The sequence below is a fragment of the Choristoneura fumiferana genome, chromosome Z (assembly GCF_025370935.1).
Source record: "Choristoneura fumiferana chromosome Z, NRCan_CFum_1, whole genome shotgun sequence".
NCBI lineage: Eukaryota > Metazoa > Arthropoda > Insecta > Lepidoptera > Tortricidae > Choristoneura > Choristoneura fumiferana.
In genome coordinates, this window is record NC_133472.1 from 30,955,142 (window position 1) to 30,972,165 (window position 17,024).

General features: G+C 38.3%; 2 protein-coding genes across 4 annotated transcripts in view; both read right to left on the minus strand.

The window, feature by feature from the left end:
• The window catches only part of Pgant35A (polypeptide N-acetylgalactosaminyltransferase 35A), a 19,000-nt gene extending 6,360 nt beyond the window's left edge, over nucleotides 1-12,640 (minus strand). The window contains exons 1-10 of one of the 3 annotated variants that reach the window (XM_074096450.1): nucleotides 12,169-12,640; nucleotides 11,727-11,900; nucleotides 11,393-11,528; nucleotides 10,583-11,009; nucleotides 9,722-9,962; nucleotides 8,066-8,211; nucleotides 7,303-7,455; nucleotides 6,143-6,360; nucleotides 5,063-5,192; nucleotides 701-835 (exon numbers count right to left, since the gene is read on the minus strand). In XM_074096450.1, coding sequence (XP_073952551.1) covers nucleotides 701-835; nucleotides 5,063-5,192; nucleotides 6,143-6,360; nucleotides 7,303-7,455; nucleotides 8,066-8,211; nucleotides 9,722-9,962; nucleotides 10,583-11,009; nucleotides 11,393-11,528; nucleotides 11,727-11,900; nucleotides 12,169-12,265 — 1,857 coding nt within the window. In that variant the 5' untranslated portion in view covers nucleotides 12,266-12,640. Of the gene's footprint in view, nucleotides 1-700; nucleotides 836-5,062; nucleotides 5,193-6,142; nucleotides 6,361-7,302; nucleotides 7,456-8,065; nucleotides 8,212-9,721; nucleotides 9,963-10,582; nucleotides 11,010-11,392; nucleotides 11,529-11,726; nucleotides 12,000-12,168 lie in introns of all 3 variants that reach the window. The other 2 variants (XM_074096440.1, XM_074096432.1) reach the window with 2 other exon arrangements.
• A 2,278-nt stretch (nucleotides 12,641-14,918) lies between these two features.
• LOC141439463 (cytochrome b-c1 complex subunit Rieske, mitochondrial-like) lies at nucleotides 14,919-15,933 on the minus strand. The gene has a single exon (XM_074103755.1). The coding sequence runs from the start codon at nucleotides 15,820-15,822 to the stop codon at nucleotides 14,989-14,991; it is 834 nt and encodes a 277-aa protein (XP_073959856.1). The 5' UTR covers nucleotides 15,823-15,933; the 3' UTR covers nucleotides 14,919-14,988.
• Between the last annotated feature and the right edge of the window lie 1,091 nt (nucleotides 15,934-17,024).

Below are 17,024 nucleotides of genomic sequence, written 5' to 3' on the forward strand. Positions count from 1 at the left end.
AAGGTCTCTACACGTTACACCGTATCATGCCATGACCGTAATAGGAACGTGTCAGACGGAGTGTCAAACGAGAGGTCAAAACGCATACATGTATGACACGCGACGGCGACAGTTGCTTACGTGCTAGAGGGCCATAGTCTCATACTTTTCGATACAAAAAATATATTTTGCCCGACATGTTACTCTTATGGTAACTTATAATATTTAGAGACCTTTAACCTTACTAAGGGCCATTGACACACGAGTGCGAGTTACGCATGAGTGTCTCAATTGGTGATTATGAATAGTTACACCAAAAACAGCCAAATTAAATAATGTTAAAATATTAATGTTTAATAATAACTGTAAAATTCATTTATTGTCCATTATGTAAGTATTCATTATTTAATAATTGTTTATGTAAACATATTTCAATTAATCTATAAAGCTGATTTAACAATAATTAAGTAAATAAAATAGAATAGCTGTTGGTTGGCCATTAGATAATATAACGGTAAACTTATTTCTTTTTTTTTATATCCCGCTATTGCTCCGTACCGTGCGAAAAAGAAAATTGCGAAATGTTTCATAATGAAATGTCAACGTTGCGATCATACAATGCACCTCATTGGATTACCGATAGCGATATCGTTAGTAGCACATTGTACTACGCGAATAGAAAAAATCTGTAGAGACACTAGCTAGCAGCAACGGCACTTACTGAACCCTTGTGTTTCCACGCCTGCGCGCCGCCCAGCTCGTGGCACTTGCCGAGCGCCGGCACGACATTGCCTGAAGCGTCTAAACACAGAATTCGACCCAACACTAACTCGTTACGAGTTGTTTCGAACCACATCTGAAATCAAACGACCAAGTATAAATAACAAAGTGAACAGAAACTTTAATAAAAAAATCGGTCAAGTGCGAGTCGGACTCGTACATGAATGGTTCCGTACCACCGTACAAAAGCACCGTACAAAGGCTTTAGTTAAAAATTCTAATACAAGCTCTTTTGCTAACTGTACTTTTTGCTAAAATTGCAAACTTATAAGTAGGTAAACATTCAAACAACACATACTCACGTTGCCGCTAGCAACTGCAGGCTGTCACCTTGGCCGTCTAGCAAAGCCTAACAACGCCTAGCAGCCAAAAAACGCTGAAAAACGCGTTTGTTGTTTGACAACCCCCTTTAAGTTTTAACTTTATATTATTTTCAGTATTTGTTGTTATAGCGGCCATAGTAATATATAATCTGTGAAAAATTCAAGTTTCTAGCTATTACGGCTCAAGAGATAGAGCCCTGCGACAGATGGATGGATAGATAGACAGGCAGACAGACATCAGAGTCTCAGTAATAGGGCCCCGTTAGCACCATTTGGGTACGGAACCCTATGAAACGCTATGTACTTCGAGTTATTTCGCACTCGCGTTTTCTCGCAGGACAATTAAAATTGAAGTTGAAGTAGCACTTTACGGTTAATGTAGGTAGTGTAGGGATTTTACATTTATTCCATGGGAATATCGGGATAAAAAGTAGCATATGTGTTATTTCAGCATGCAGCCCATATACTTACAAACATTCAATTTTATAAGGCAGTTTCTAGTAATTTTTCAACAGTCATTCAAACAGCTGCTGATAAAGGTTCAATTAAGGTCCAATTGTAAAAATCATAAACTTGACGCACTCAACATTGACACAAAAAGTGACGTAAAAAAAACTCAATCTTCAATTGCAATAGTAGATTGTACAACAAGAGTATAAAACGAGCCATTTTACCCATAACGTTCCTATAGCCACTCGAGCCGGTACGGCGAGGGTGGATAGACACGTCGAGGGGAAAATAGGTTTAATGCTCGAGTTTAACATTCTGCTTTTCACTTCGATGGCGAGGAAATGAAATAGCAACAGTGGAAACAATATTGTTCACTTACTATGTACCGTTTATTGTTAACGCAATACTATTACAATTATAATTTTTTAGTTTTATTAATCTATTTTGATTGATTTTTAGTTTTATATAAATTAAAAATTATGTAAAAAATATGTAGAAATTTCTTTGTTTGTGGCTGTTTACACCTGATTGAGGAAATAGAGAACATGCAAGATAAACATGACTACTTTAGTATGTTTAAGAAAATAAAGGAAGTTATGGGTATAAAAAGATCAAATGTGTCTCTACCTCTCATTGATGAGGATGGTAAAGTTTCTATGACTATTGAGGACAAGCTAAGAACTTGGGAGAAATACATAAAGACCTTATTCTATGACACACGTAGCCAACAACAGTTGAATAGCTCAGATGACAACGGATTGGACATTACGAAGGAAGAAGTCATGCATGCAATAAAATCTGCCAAAACAGGGAAAGCCGTTAGACCTGACGAGACTCTTAGTGAGATCTTGAAGCTGTTGATGGAAGAAAATATCCCGATAATAGTTCACTTATTAAATGGGATTTATAGAAGTGGCATTATACATAGGGACTGGCTGTATTCGACTTTCGTAACTCTCCCAAAAACCAGCAACGCAAGTGATGAGTTATGTTTTGAAAATTTTCCTGAAAATAATCCATAACCGCATTTTACAAAAAGGTGGAGGAAAACATTTCAAACACACAGTTAGGCTTCAGAAATGGTTTTGGAACTCGAGATGTACTTTTTGGTTCCCAGGTGTTACTACAACGTTGTTGGGATATGAATGCGCATACATCTGTTTCATTGACTATGAGAAAGCTTTGGACAGAGTACAGCATGATAAGCTTATTGAGGTTCTGAGTGGCATAGGACTTGATCTCAGGGATTTGGCGATCAGTAAAAATCTATATTGGCAGCAGAGGGCACGAGTACGAGTGGACCAAGTGCTGACAGAGGAAATTGACATCATGCAGGATTTTCGACAAGGATGCATACTGTCCCCACTGTTATTCAATATAAATGCTGAGGCTATATTTGCGGAAGCTTTAGAGAACGCTGAAGAGGGCATCATAGTAAATGGTCATGCATTGAATAACATATGATATGCTGACGACACGATATTATTTGCGTTCAATTTCGATGATTTGCCAAGTTTGCTCCAACGCGTAGTCAGCATTAGTGCAACTTATGGTCTTAGCATATACGTGAAAAAGACAAGTCATGATCGTTGGTAAATCTCAGCACATTACAACGGCTGATCTGGATGTAAGGAATCAGGTAGTTCAGAGAGTCCACTCTTACAGATACCTAGGATGCATCGTGAACGACCAGTGTGATCATAGCGTTGAAATCAAGTGTCGGATAGAACAGGCTTGTAACTCTTTTCTGAAGCTAGCCATCTCTGCAATCGATCGCTGAAGATAGCTACCAGAGTGAGTTTGGCACGTTGCTATGTGTTTTCGGTTCTTTTGTACGGAGCGGAATCGGGGGCCTTAAATATGAGCAACCGTTTGGAGGCCTTTGAAATGTGGGTGTACAGAAGAATTCTGAAAATATCGTGGACGGATAGAGTATCAAATGAAAGAGTTTTGCAGATGGTTAGCAAAAAGGTAGAGATCTTGAAAACTGTCAAGAAACGCAAGCTGCAGTATTTCGGTCACATAATGCGTAATGATAAATACGACCTACTCCAACTCATCATGCAAGGGAAAATCCAAGGAAAGCGACCGCCCGGAAGAAGGCGTACTTTGTGACTTAAAAATCTCCGGACATGGTTCAACCTTAGCACAAGATCCCTGTTCCGAGCACTAATGATAGCCTCGAAACTCGGTCGCCTTAGGAACGGCTAATAACACCTAGCAACCAATAAAACGCTCAAAAAAAACACGTTTTTTGTATGACGACCCCCTTTAATTTGTAACTTTATTTTATTTTTAGTATTTGTTGTTATAGCGGCCACAGTAATACGTAATCTGTGAAAATTTCAATTGTCTAGCTTTTACGGCTTAAGAGATAGAGCCCTGTGACAGACGGACGGACGGACAGACAGACAGACAGACAGGCAGCGGAGTCTCAGTAATAGGGTCCCGTTGGCACCCTTTGGGTACGGAACCCTAAAAAAACACGATTTAATTTCGTGACACACAATTAATGATTACGAATATGAATCTATTCAATTATATTAAGGATTAATTCATTTTATTATGCATAGTCCAATTAGTTTTAAAATAGTTTTCAATTTTGAAATTGTTGGCTAAATATGCAAGCAGTTAAAGCGTCACTTTAAAAGAAAAAGAAAAAACCGCGCAAACAATTTTTTTTGCTCGAATCTGTTCTAAATTTTTGAATTTCCATCCATTAGTCGAGCGTACATTTTTAAAATGTAATATTGTAATTTTGAACAGAACATTGTTTTTTTCCTCGCATTCAAAGTGAAAAGTAGAGTGATTAACGTGAGACTAAACAACCATAATGCCACTCGAACAATAGCCACCCTCGCTCTGCTCGGGTGGCTAAACATCTCGTGTCATGATGAATTGTTTTAGTCCCTAATTGAACAATCTACTATTATGTCGCCTAGATCTAACATAAACACAAACTTTACGAGCATGAGAAGTGAAAAATATGTTCTAATTAAATTACCTTTAAGGAATTTAAAAAAAAACGTTATAAGTGAAGAACTTTTACACTGTTTAACTGGCACTGCGCATAAATAATTATCTTAATTCTTGATTATCTTTTACAGTAAGAGTTAAGCCACTGGTGCCTTGAAAAAACTAATTTCATTTGAATAATACTTACCTTAAAGTTAACGAAATTCAAAAATTACCCTTTTTTAATAATTAAATAGTTAAGTATAACTGTTGGTTGAGAAGATAAGCCATCACAAATATGCACCTCACCTCCTGTCCAATCTTGATAAAAAAATACAGTTACGTAACTGGTTAAGTAGTTCGTAATGCTAACCCTCAAATCTTTAACAGTAATTGTATCATGGTGAAAATATGCACCTCACATTTAAAAATCATTGCTTTTTTCCCTACTGTCCTGTCCAATCTTGATAAAAAAATACAGTTACGTAACTGGATTCGTTTCTCAACTCCAGCTTTATTTTAGTGTTATTTCAGTCTGTTTTCGTTTTAGAAAAATATGAGAAGAATGATTTTACCTGGTTCAAAGTTCTAATGCAATTTGCTAGCACTAGACCGCTACCTTTGCTCTTAATGTCCTTGGCACTCTGTATACATAACGATGTGTTCTTTAAACGTATTTGGAACGAGTCAGTATAATTTCTTTTTCTGTAAATAAGATTTTCCAATTGTGAAACATGCGGTTAGGTTTTTTCTATTACGAATGATTTACTTTAGCCCGTGAACAATGCACAAAGGTCCGCAAATAAAGCAGGCGTAAGTAAATATACAATAATCATGCATAACTTATTCCAATTCAGGGTTTATTTTGCCGAGGTTAGAAACATTAACAAGAGAAATAGAAATGTTTGTATTTAATTAGCAAAACCGAAGTCGTAGCTTTTTTCTTTCTCCTAGCTAATAATGTATAATAAACACGCGTTATTTGCATTTTCGTACATTTTACTAAAATACGGTAGGGACCAATAAAACTCAATTTTTTTATATAGTGCAATTGTTGCAATAACCCGCGTTTGAAGCAATTTAATTGAGCAGCGACTCGTCACAAACTCGACATGTTTAGCCAGACAGGTGATTCGCGCTTTAAGCTTACGTCACATTTCCATTTCTCTTGATCTGGGGACTGGACGCTAAAGGGCAGCGGAGAAGTCAGAGGCGCGGCGAGCGTTATCTGTATTCGTTACGTGTTGCCAGGTTACCATAAATCTCTCTCCAAAATCGATGCGGAATCCGCTATAGCCAAAAAACTTTGATCAAAAAACTCTTTTTGTCGCCGACGCGCCGACGCGAATCGATTTGTCTTTTTCGCTCTTATTGCGTGGACATAAAGCGTTCATTTGTCGGCTTGAGCCGATTCCGTGTCGATAGATCTGAGGAGACCCTTATGCGGCGACTGTCTCGGCCGCACAATGAGCATGAGCAGAGAAGACGCTGGCCGCTCCGCTGCCCGCTAGCGTCCATTCCGCGGCCTTATTATTATTATTTTGGAAATGATACTCCGCAACTACAGGCAATGTCCCCGCATGATAGTATTGGCATTTGACAAGGATTAAATCGAGCTTAAGTCATTCATTATATTTAATAAAGTTTTTTTTTACCTGGAGTGCCACGGTTGAAACTTGTTCTTGTCAGGATCATTCAACGCCGCCATTCTCCTCTTAGCTGCTGTATCGTCCCCGACTTCTAATTCAGGATATACATTCTCAAGATACCACTTGAAAGATTTGCATTTTAAACGATCCCTTAATGCCTTTCTTTCTGAAATGTCGCCAATAGAAACGTGGGCGGCTGAAGGATTCTGCTGAATGACTTTTTTCTGAAAAGTTTTATTGCAACGTGATGCATCAAGACATATTATGTTTTAATGTAATAATTGGTAACGACATGGATCATACTACTAAACTAGTACTTCCTTCTTTCTGTAAAAAAAGGTTACCTGGAAGAGATCGCTCTTAAGCGATAAGGCCGCCTATTGCTCACCTTGTAATTTTTTCTCTGTGTATCTGTTTTCTGTATCGCTTACTATGTCTGGTGTATAATAAAGAGTCTTTGTATTGTATTGTATTGTATGATCTATTAAAAAAAATAAGAGAATAGAACTGCGAGTAATCCACATTGATTTTTTTTAGATGGTATCTGCAGTCGTCACTACTTTATTTATCACTAGTGCCCCGCCCCGGCTCCGCACGGGTACAAACTTCAAAATAACCCTCCTTTGGACAGTCGGGGTAAAAAGGTTTCCGTGCCGGCAGCCCGTAGTTTGCACGGGCAAAATTTTCAAACAACTACCCAAGTGCGAATCGGACTCGCGCACGAACGGTTCCGTGCCGTTATCTATACATTAGACATTAGCAAGAAACGGCAAAAAATCACGTTTGTTGTATGGGAGGTCCCCTTAAATATTTATTTTATTTTAATATAATTATTAGCGGTCCAATGCAAACAAACAAACAATCAAATCTTTCCTCTTTATCCTCCTAACGTCCAGAATTCTTTATAAAGGACTTATTGTAATTTGAGTATCATATTCATAAATAACATAAAGTTTGATGTTCATAAATCAAAAAATTTACTTTGGCATTAGAAGGCTATAATATTATTATATTATTGTATATTAGTATAGATATAGATTACGGTGAAACAAAAAAATAGAACATGAGATGAGAGAATGAGATGAAATTAGGAGTCAAGAGTTCTGTCAAGAGATTTCACAAAGTTTTGCCGGTTGTGAAAGGAACCTATTGGCATCTCCACTTACGACATAGTCATCCATCCAGACTTGTGCCATCCGCATAGAGTTGTGAAGCATGTAATCCTCTTTTTCGCCGAGACCGTACGGACGTCGCTTGCGGAAAACATGCCCCACTCGACTGCAAGGCACCAGCTCAAGAGTACCGCCGCACATCCATATCTGAAAGTTGATATCTACAGTCAATTAACCAGCCTACTACAATAGAGTCCCAAACTGTTACTTCTGAGGACAATTGAGTCTATCCCTGGCTCCCGAAAAGATTTATTTATTTAACTACAGTACAGTCAAGGGCAAAGATATCGACACGGCCAAAGTTACAAAAAATATGTATACACGACTTTATGCACTTAACATTAAGACCGTCTATACATATTTTTGCAACTTTGGCCTTGTCGATATCTTTGCCCTTGACTGTACCCGGCGATAAAGATTGCACATCGGTCTTCGGAAAAAGACAATTGGCTGTTCACGACGATTTCCGTACACTGGCGACTGTCCATCAATCATCGTCTGGTATTTATTAAGTGACGTTTTATACTGCACCTTTATGGACTTGATTAGTTGGATGCTGTCATGCAATAGTGTGTTAACCCTCATTCATTCTGCAATCCAATGTCAACCCTTAGAAAATATTTTTTCCAGTTGACATTGTATTGCAAAACTATAACTAATAACTGCTACGAGATGCTAGCCAAAACAAACGAGCTGGTTAGGTTTGGTCCGTATCAAGTTTCCAAAGTCAACGTATCTATACATAGTTTATACGCACCCTGAAAGATATTTCAAGGTTCTCGCCTCCCCACACGTTCATACCAGGATCGTACTTGCCAATGTAGTTGAAGTACTGGCGGTATATCGCAAACAGACCGCCCGCCATCGTCGGTGACTTTATAGAACGGACAAAGTCTTCATCTGCTGTAAATTCATTTGTATTTTTAACAATAGGTATGTTTTCATGGTTACTGAGTAATCTTTTAAGTTCAATTATACTTTCCATTGTGTGGCGTAAATGTATTGGCTTAACACTAAAAAAACTAACACTAGTAGTAAGCGAGAAACCAAAACTAGTATGCGATCGTTTTTTTTTTAATCAACCGGTCAAAGTGTAATTTTTCGACTACATATTTTAGTATCAAACCATAAAGAAGCAAAAAATAGTAGATTATTGTCGTGGCATGGGAGTATGCAATTGCTGGCTGAGTATGAGTATGAGGGAAGCCAGCAATTGCTTTTCCAGCCAAAACTAATACAAAGCTTTTCTCAAAAATGGTGAAGGAAAAAACTAAATTAGAATAAACTTTTCCTCAAAATATATTAGACATTGAATTTTATTCCAATAAAATGTTTACGCTTTCCCGCCTTTTTCTTTAAAAAAACTGCAGGTGTATTTTTCCACCGAAAACACCACAAGCTGTTTAAGACCGAATAAAAAAAGTTCGAAATGCTAACAAAATAACTGATACCGGTCATTTAAGTTGGCTGTATACGACTTGTGCCAACATTTCCATGGGCGAAAATAATGGAATTTGTATGCGACATTATTGTCCAACAAGCGAGCCTGCAATCTGTTTAAACTTTTTAATTTTTCGCTGACCATAAACTATGCATTTCCCGTTCTGATATGTGAAGAATAATGTCAACTTTTGCGGATATTTTTGAGAAAAACACTATAATACGCTAATAATAATATATTATAATCGTTAGTATGGCTTAATGTCAATCAATTATTGGTTAGTGTACATACTGACATACAGATGTAGTGAATAATGTTTTGCCATCGTATTTTGTAGGAAAGGTCATATTTATCTTGCTTTCTTAACTTACTCAAGCTTATTGAAGCTAATTGAAAAAGCAAGATAAACACGAGCTTATCCGACAAAATACGATAAATAGTAGATTGTACAACAAGAGCATAAAACGAGCCATTTTACCTAAGTCGTTCATATAGCCACCCGAGCCGGTACGTCGAGGGGAAAATAGGTTTTATGCTCGAGTTATACACTCTGCTTTTCACTTAGATTGCGAGGAAATTAAATAGCAATAGTGGAAATATTTTTTTACTTAATATGTACATTTTATTTTTTCATGCATTACTTTACTATATACTTAAGCATTTTTTTTTTGTTTTATTGATGTATTTTGATTGATTTTTATTTTTATATAAATTACAAATGATGAAAAAATATGTAGAAACTTTTTGTTTGTGGCTGTTGACACCTGATTACCTTGGTCTTGGTCTTGGTCTTAGACGAAGATTTTACTTTATGCAATAGTCATTTTATGTCGCCTAGATCCAGCATTTAAACACAAACTTTACGAGCACGAGAAGTTATAATTCTAGTGAATCTTTACACATATGTAAATGTATATAAAATTTATGTACTACTCCAACAGATGTTTAATTTTAATTCACAACAGTACTTACTTTTCAAAGTTCCCTTAGGCAAGTTGTCCCATTTGAAGTGCAGTCCCCAGTTAAAGCCCCCTCTCACTAAGGGGCTGGCTGAATATTCGAAGGTATCAGCATTGATGACATCAATGACAGGAGCCACAGCTCTTGGTGAATAGCGCACTTTGACTCCGTCAACATGTTCGGCGAGCCTCGAGAGGAGGGGCGGCAACCAATCCGTATTCACTTCAATGTGAGAGTCAAGGAATACCAATACCTGTTCCACGAAAATTAATAAGACTACAACTTAATTGCCGCACATTGTCATTAGCTCACAAGTTGCAGGTGATAACATCAAAGTTTTTTTTTCTCCTTTGTTACATTGGAACGTGAGTTCTGAGTGTCAAACTATGGGACTGGTCAGACGTGCCGAATTCTTAGCAGTGTGGTGATATCTGGGCCAATCAATTTTTTTACCGACACCAATCTGTCCGCGACATTTTTCAAACAATTGCAGATTTTTGTAAGTAAACATGTTTTATCTGTAATTTAATAGATGGTGTACATGAATACATGCCATCCTACGTAAGTTCTGCATATTAAACCGTGAAATATCTTGTTGGAAGTACGATTTTTTGTACCGCCAGAGACAATTTTGGTAACGCAGGAGACGCCCAAAGTGTCGGTAAAATAGTTGATTGGCCCATCTTACTTATGTTATTCCTGACTCAACAGCCATTAAAAAAGTGCAGTGTGAAAAATTGCATGCTGTGGGTCATCCTGCAGGTAGATAGTGGTAGTGGGTGTCAGCAGCTTATCCCTGAATTGACCAACTGCATGCCACTGCCCACAGCTACATTATACCAAATATAATAACTTTATTTTGTTGAGTCTCACCTCTCCAACGCTGTTGTCAGCTCCATATAACCTCGCGCGAATAAGACCTTCTCTCTTAGCAGTTCGTAGAAGCCTTATATTTAAACCATATTTTGAAGTATTTTTATCAGTTGTTCTCTTGTCAGCATTGTTAGCATCATCATTAATGTAATCTACTACATTCTCTACATCAATATTGTTTGTTTCAAGCATTTCTTCCTCTTTGCGCATCCTGTTATTGAGCTGGTTGACTGCTTTTTGTATATCATCATGAAGATTGACAATGTCACTATAATCATCAACTAAGATGATTTCTTTAAGGTGCTTTTGGTCAGTCCTATCTAATATTGAATGAACAGACCTCATAAGAGTTTCGAAGTGTTCATTGTAGAAACAAATAATTATAGATGCTTTAGGTAATTTCTCTGGATAATTTTGAGCACGACATCTGAAATTCACAAAATGTTAAAGTAAAAAACTTATCACAAATGTTGAATAACTTGACATTGAGGTACACTTTGTTTCAAAATATTATCTTTTAATATTTCAAAATACACAACCTTCTTACACAACCGTTTTCCTGTAATGGTATAAAAGAAATATAAGTAATTTATTTAAGTTTAATTATGTATTTTTAATGCAGTCACTGCACAATATTCTGATACAACTCTATTTCTAGGACCAGTAAGATGTGTCAGCTATGTTTGCATCCTCCACTGTCGCAGATATCAATGCAGGTGACTGTACATATTGTTTAAGAACATTTTATTGTAATCCATTAAATTAAATAGATTTGAATATCAAGAAAAAATAAAAGCCATAACAACATACAGTTTGTTTCTTGTGTCTGGCACTCCTCTGTGATTTCCAATTCGTTCAGATATCAGGGTATTGAATGCATGTAAATTATAGCCTTTGTCACGAGCTCTAACATCTTCTGCATTATGTATCAAACCAAATTGATTATCTGAAACAAACAGGTATAGTTGATATGCTGCAGTGATATAGCAGAAATAAGCAGAGCTGCATGACTGGACATGAACAGGTGAAAAGCTTTAAATTAAGACCGTTTTGACATTTGCTGTGTGTTGTTCGACCTTTTTTTACAATTATGACAGAAAATAAACATAAACATTAAAAGTATAAGTTTTTTATGTAATATTACCTAAACTTTTGTCTACTTTTGCTGACATCTTAATTCCCATTTGTTTAGCATACTTTTCTTTCAGCATCATTTTCCTTTGATAGTCTGAGCGGTTCTTGTGATACTTCCACATATTTCCAGAATACTTGTTGTTGGCTCCCGGAGCATCATACAACAAATCTTTACCTTCAAGAGCTGCAATAGATTTGTCATCATTTTTTATTTTATTTTTTTCATCTGCATTGACTAAACGGTAATGTGGCTTCTTTTCAACAGTACTTAAAGTGGCATCACCTAAAATTTAACAATGTGATGAGTAAAAATCTCAAAAAAAGTAGTAAATATTATTTCATAATTTGAAGAGCAGTTCCAATATAAAAGCGCGCAATGATAATAATAAAAGCCCAAACAAAAGAGCAAGTAATTAATTCAGTCAGCCACATATGGCTTTTCGGAGACTCACCACTCATATTAAGCAGCCAATACAAATACAAAGAAATACTCCACGTTGCCGATGCTATTATAATGCCCCACAGAAATGAGTTGTTTATTTTACCCATTTTCTTATTTTTTGTGTTTAACCTTCGTTATATAAGTAGGTTAAAGTTTAAATGTGTATTTCGCATCGCATTTCATTCCCAGACTTCTGCGGACTAAATCCAGTCGGTATTTACGTTCAAAACTTAAATGTTAAATTATTTGGCCCAATTCCAACAGGTACACAGCAACACCTTGCGAACTAGTGGCACAATACACACAACTATGATTACAAGCTAGTGGCTACGCTACTAAAATCATAATCATCAAACTATAATACTAGACTAGTGCTAGTGAGTGAGAGTGAAGTGACGTTTCCATTTATTTCCATTTTCCAATCCATCCGTTTCTACTGTCTTGTCGGGTGACACTCTTTCCCGCCCCGGATAACACTGACATGGAAATACGGGCCCTGTTTTTTGTGTTTTCGTGGTGTACTCGCCCATAGAAACTGACAGGAGCTTCTATGGGCGTGTACACGAAAAACTGGGTCGGTATTTCCAACCCGGTATTATCCGGGCCGGGAAAGAGAGTCACCCGACTCTTGACGTTGAGTTGACGTTCAGCCGAGCGGGGCCTAAGAATGGGGCTAGTCCGAAAGTAGTCCGTCCCTCTGACACTTATATAACCACGCGGTAGCGTGTCAAGCCAAGTTCAAGCTAACAGAACAGCTGGGCTACTCCGCAACTCGAAACTCGAAGTTCGTGTCGTGCGGTCCCTCTGACACTTACACTGTTTGATACGAGAGCGAGAGGGACCGCACGACACGAACTTCGAGTTTCGGAGTAGCCCTGCTGCAGGGCTGCCTTAAGGCCGCCATTAAGGGGAATAATAATAATAATAATAACTGCAGGGCTACTACTAAACTCGAAAGTTCGTGTCGTGCGGTCACTCTGACACTTATACTATTTAATACGAGAGCGAGAGGGACGGTACGATACGAACTTCGTGTTTCGAGTATCATAGTAGCCCTGCAGCACCGTGTGTAATTTTACCAGAACCATTTGGAGCCACTTTTGACCTCATATCCCTTCGAGTGACAGGAACCAGCAACTGGACCCAACGGCAAGTGGCGGCGATCCAGCAGCTGGACCTGACATAACCAACCTTTGAGTGGCGGCGCCGGAGATTAATCGTCATAATATGTGGCACGGCCATTTTAGAAAAATATACCGTATGTGGCAGGAACCAGCAGCTGGACCCAATGTCAAGTGTCGGCGATCCAGGAGCTGGACCCGACTTAACAAACCTTTGAGTGGCAGGAACCAGCAAATGGACCCTGTTTGATGTCTTATTTTGCGCGAGAAATGAAACCGATAAACCTATTCCTTGCTTGCTCACACTTGTAAGATACATTCGACAATAAACAAGGATGGCATTCACTAACGGTCGAATTGCCGCGCTTATACAAAGTTTCTTAGAAATTGCGCCAACTTTCCGACATCTATCTCGACAGCGCTCGTGTCCAATGTCAGACACGTTTTTGAAAACCTCGCAGTGTAAATTTTTTGTACTGTGAAAATACTATACAAATCGTTTTGCAAAAAAAAGTTACTCCTTTGCGGCGGTACGGTATGGCGGCCATTTGGAACCGCCAGAAAAGTATGGCATGGTGTATTTCGTGAATGGCTCAGTACTCGACGATGATTAGCTGTGCAAAAATTAGCCTGGAACAAATAGAATTGTTTTTTTTTTTTAATTAATGTATTCGCGTCGGCATGGCCTACCTATGGCATTACGCTACCGCCTAAGTACTTCTTTTTTATCGACTATCGGAAAATACAAGCATTTTTGTGGAACAAATCGTTCGACACGCGTTATTTATCCGATATGTTCGATTAACACCCACGCGATTGGACTGCCGGTACCAGTGCTATTATGACCATCATTTTCTTTTTTGTCATTCCGTAAATAGACCCCTGAAGGACCGCCATACAATGACCTAATATTTTGTGTCACCATCTTCCGGTAAGTATATTTTACATCCGACCAGTGAGCGCGAGAAAATTAAATCTGCCGCCATCTTTCACACACTATTTTTTTTACCGACTTCAAAAAAAGGAGGCTGTTCGGTTGTAATTTTTATGGTCAGTTCACATCGAGGTGTAATATGGTGTAAAGTGACACCATGTGGTAAATATTTTCTAATACTTTCATACCTTTTCTGGCAGTCAATAAGGATAAACCATTTAGACTGGTTAGAATGGCGAACTCTAAAACTATCAAGAACCGGGACATTTTCCCTTTAGTTAAGGCGTCCTCTGCTCTGTGTTGCGGGTGCTCGGCGCGGGCGCCCCCTACGTAGGGTGCTGTTTCATGCCATCTAATCTAATACATATAGAAGTAGCTCATCCGCCTCATGCGGCGCTGCTTTTGCGTGCTTGTTTCATGTCTATCTAATCTAATTTATTTAGATGACATGAAACTCGCACGATTCGCTCCCTTCGTCTATATTTCCGGATAAATATATAATCTAGGGCTCTTCAAGTTTAGTGAATAGGCTGTTACTGAACTAGTGAGATTGCCCTCGTCTGTACTTTACATCAGGTGAGATATAAGGGTCAATCACGGTCAGTTTTATGTAAAAAAACGTAACGGACGCCTATAAGTTGTAAGTATTCGAACAATTCCACATAGCTTCCAACATATTTGTAAGGAAGTTATAAAATAATAATGTTAAAAACAAAAACAAGCATATATTCAATAATGTACAAGCATTAATAAAAACCTGTCAAGTTTACAAAAGTTATCCAACTAGAACAACCGTATCAGATACAAATTTATATGGAGGAACTTCCAAGTTAAGCGGTGCTGGTCCTTTACGAGCTCTTCCCATGTTATCATAGTGACTGCCGTGACAAGGGCAGTAGAATCCACCAGCCCAGTCCCCGGAATTAGGAATCGGTACGCATCCCAGGTGAGTGCATATGCCGATTACAATGAGCCACTCAGGCTTTTGTGTCCGTTGCTCTTGAGTCTGTGGATCTCTTAATGCTGACATGGGAGTCTTTTCCTCCAAGTCAATATCAGCAGCAGTCCTGTTTTTTACGAAAAGCGGTTTCCCTCGCCACTTAAAGGACGAGCAAGCACCTGCTGCAATCTTCGACACGTCGACTTCAATTGATGCCATCGCGAGGACGTCTGCTGCTGCACTCATAGAATGAAGAAAGTGTGTTAACTCTGATTTCACACCATAAGCCGCACAGATCATGCCGAAAAAGCCCATAACATAAGTATATCCTTGTTTTCCGTCCCCTGCTCCCCAACATGTTTTTCTTACGTCTTTATATTCCTCTTTCCTGTAGGGATCGAAATTTGGAAAGTCGATGTCGCGGTGGAAACGGGGACCAGGAGCTCCTTTTTGGAAACGTACTTGTGTCCACAGGGTCAGGGCAGACGGGCGTGGTACGCAATGCTTGCTACTTTGTCTTTCTAAATGAGGGGACCTATTAATGTTTTGTTTGTATACGTGGTCATCTACGGCTATGAGATTTATGGACTTCAGAGCATCCCGGTAACATGGTGCATGCCAAAACGCTAACCCGCCGTACCTACCTAAGCCACCACTCAATAAACTCATTATTAAACGAAATTTAACAAATAATTAGCTTAATTTACATGTTATTAATTAATACATATCAACTTTTACACAAAATAACACAACAGTATTTTGATGGTTTGTCAGTGTGACAGTGGCATATCCTTCTAAATACAAAATTAACTTTTTAATGGGATTCGCGCTGCCATCATTCATCCCCCATTACCTCTCATAATTATTTCGTTTTCTAGTTTTTTTTTACTGTACGTACAATGGCAAAACACTCTTCCATTACATTACACATACATTAAAAAAATATACAAACACTGGAATATAGAACCTCCTCCTTTTTGATGTCGGTTAAAAACACAACAGTTCAACATTCTGCTGAGAGACTATGGAGGAAGTTACCTATAAGAAACTGCAAATACCAGAAAAAATACCTAATCGTTGATTAGCTATTATGTAACGGATGAAACTATGAAAGTTATGTTCATGGCCACCGACAATAGGCAGGATAAGATATAAAACGTTGTATTTCTAAGTATCGCCTTAAATATTTGTTCACGCAATTTCAAGTCCTTCGCGGCGGCTACTACCAGTGGCGTAGCTATCGTAGGGCCAGGTGCAGGGCACCAGGGCTCCGGAGCTCAGGGGGCCCTCTAACCTAAGCTTTGTAAAGAGAGGAGCATAAAAGAGAAAGAGAGAAATAAAATCTTGTGAGCAGGTTCTTTAATTCTTATTCCTATCTATAGTTTTGAAGGCAAATATAAATTCACGCTACGTGAAAAGAGGGCCCGATTCTTTCCCTATGTACCGGGGCCCTCGTCCACCTAGCTACGCCACTGGATACTACGACAATATTATGCAATGTAAGCGGTGTTGTAATTGATTTAATGATGTAGGTAATATCTAAACATTAGCTCTTTATCAGACAATTTGTCTGTTTCGTAAAAATACAAACAATAGCTTTGATAGGCGATAGGTCATGTATGCTCCCATGACGGTCTGCGAGTTCAGGGTTTTATTAGCCATTGGGAAAAAAAGATCCACCTACGTAATGGCATTGCGTGTTATCGTGTGAATAACTATTAACTAGCTAAGTCAGCGTCGGTAAGATTCCGTGGTACGAAAACTGAATGCAAGTTTTATATACGCCATATAGGTACAATAGGTATCATTATATCACAAAAATCGTTAATAGCTGACCGATTTTCAATAAACAAAAGTCCCGCTAAAAGCTG